The sequence below is a fragment of the Haliaeetus leucocephalus genome, unplaced genomic scaffold (assembly GCF_000737465.1).
Source record: "Haliaeetus leucocephalus isolate CR32 unplaced genomic scaffold, Haliaeetus_leucocephalus-4.0 Scaffold712, whole genome shotgun sequence".
In the NCBI taxonomy this organism is placed as follows: domain Eukaryota; kingdom Metazoa; phylum Chordata; class Aves; order Accipitriformes; family Accipitridae; genus Haliaeetus; species Haliaeetus leucocephalus.
In genome coordinates, this window is record NW_010973148.1 from 2180689 (window position 1) to 2180958 (window position 270).

Below are 270 nucleotides of genomic sequence, written 5' to 3' on the forward strand. Positions count from 1 at the left end.
CGCGCTCCCGCCGTGCGGCGGAGCCGCGCTTCCCCCACCCCTCCCCGCCCGCCCTCTGCGGGACCGTGCCGCAGCGGCAGGAAGGCAAACCCCGCCCCTCCGCCCCGCGTGTGGCGCGGCTCAGGCACAGCTCGGCACGGCTCGGCTCACCCTCGCCATTGTCTCATCTGCGCGGCGGTCCCCGCTGCGAGTGGCGGGCGGCGCGGCGGCTGGCCGCGATGCTGAAGGGCTCCGCGCCCCCTCAGAGGCGGCAGCGGGAACGGGCTCCAG

General features: G+C 78.5%; 1 protein-coding gene across 1 annotated transcript in view; it reads left to right on the top strand.

The window, feature by feature from the left end:
- Positions 1–218: 218 nt before the first annotated feature.
- Positions 219–270, top strand: part of PRKX (protein kinase, X-linked) — a 60005-nt gene continuing 59953 nt past the window's right edge. Inside the window, exon 1 of the mRNA XM_010580478.1 lies at positions 219–263. Coding sequence (XP_010578780.1) covers positions 219–263 — 45 coding nt within the window. The remainder of the gene's footprint in view (positions 264–270) is intronic.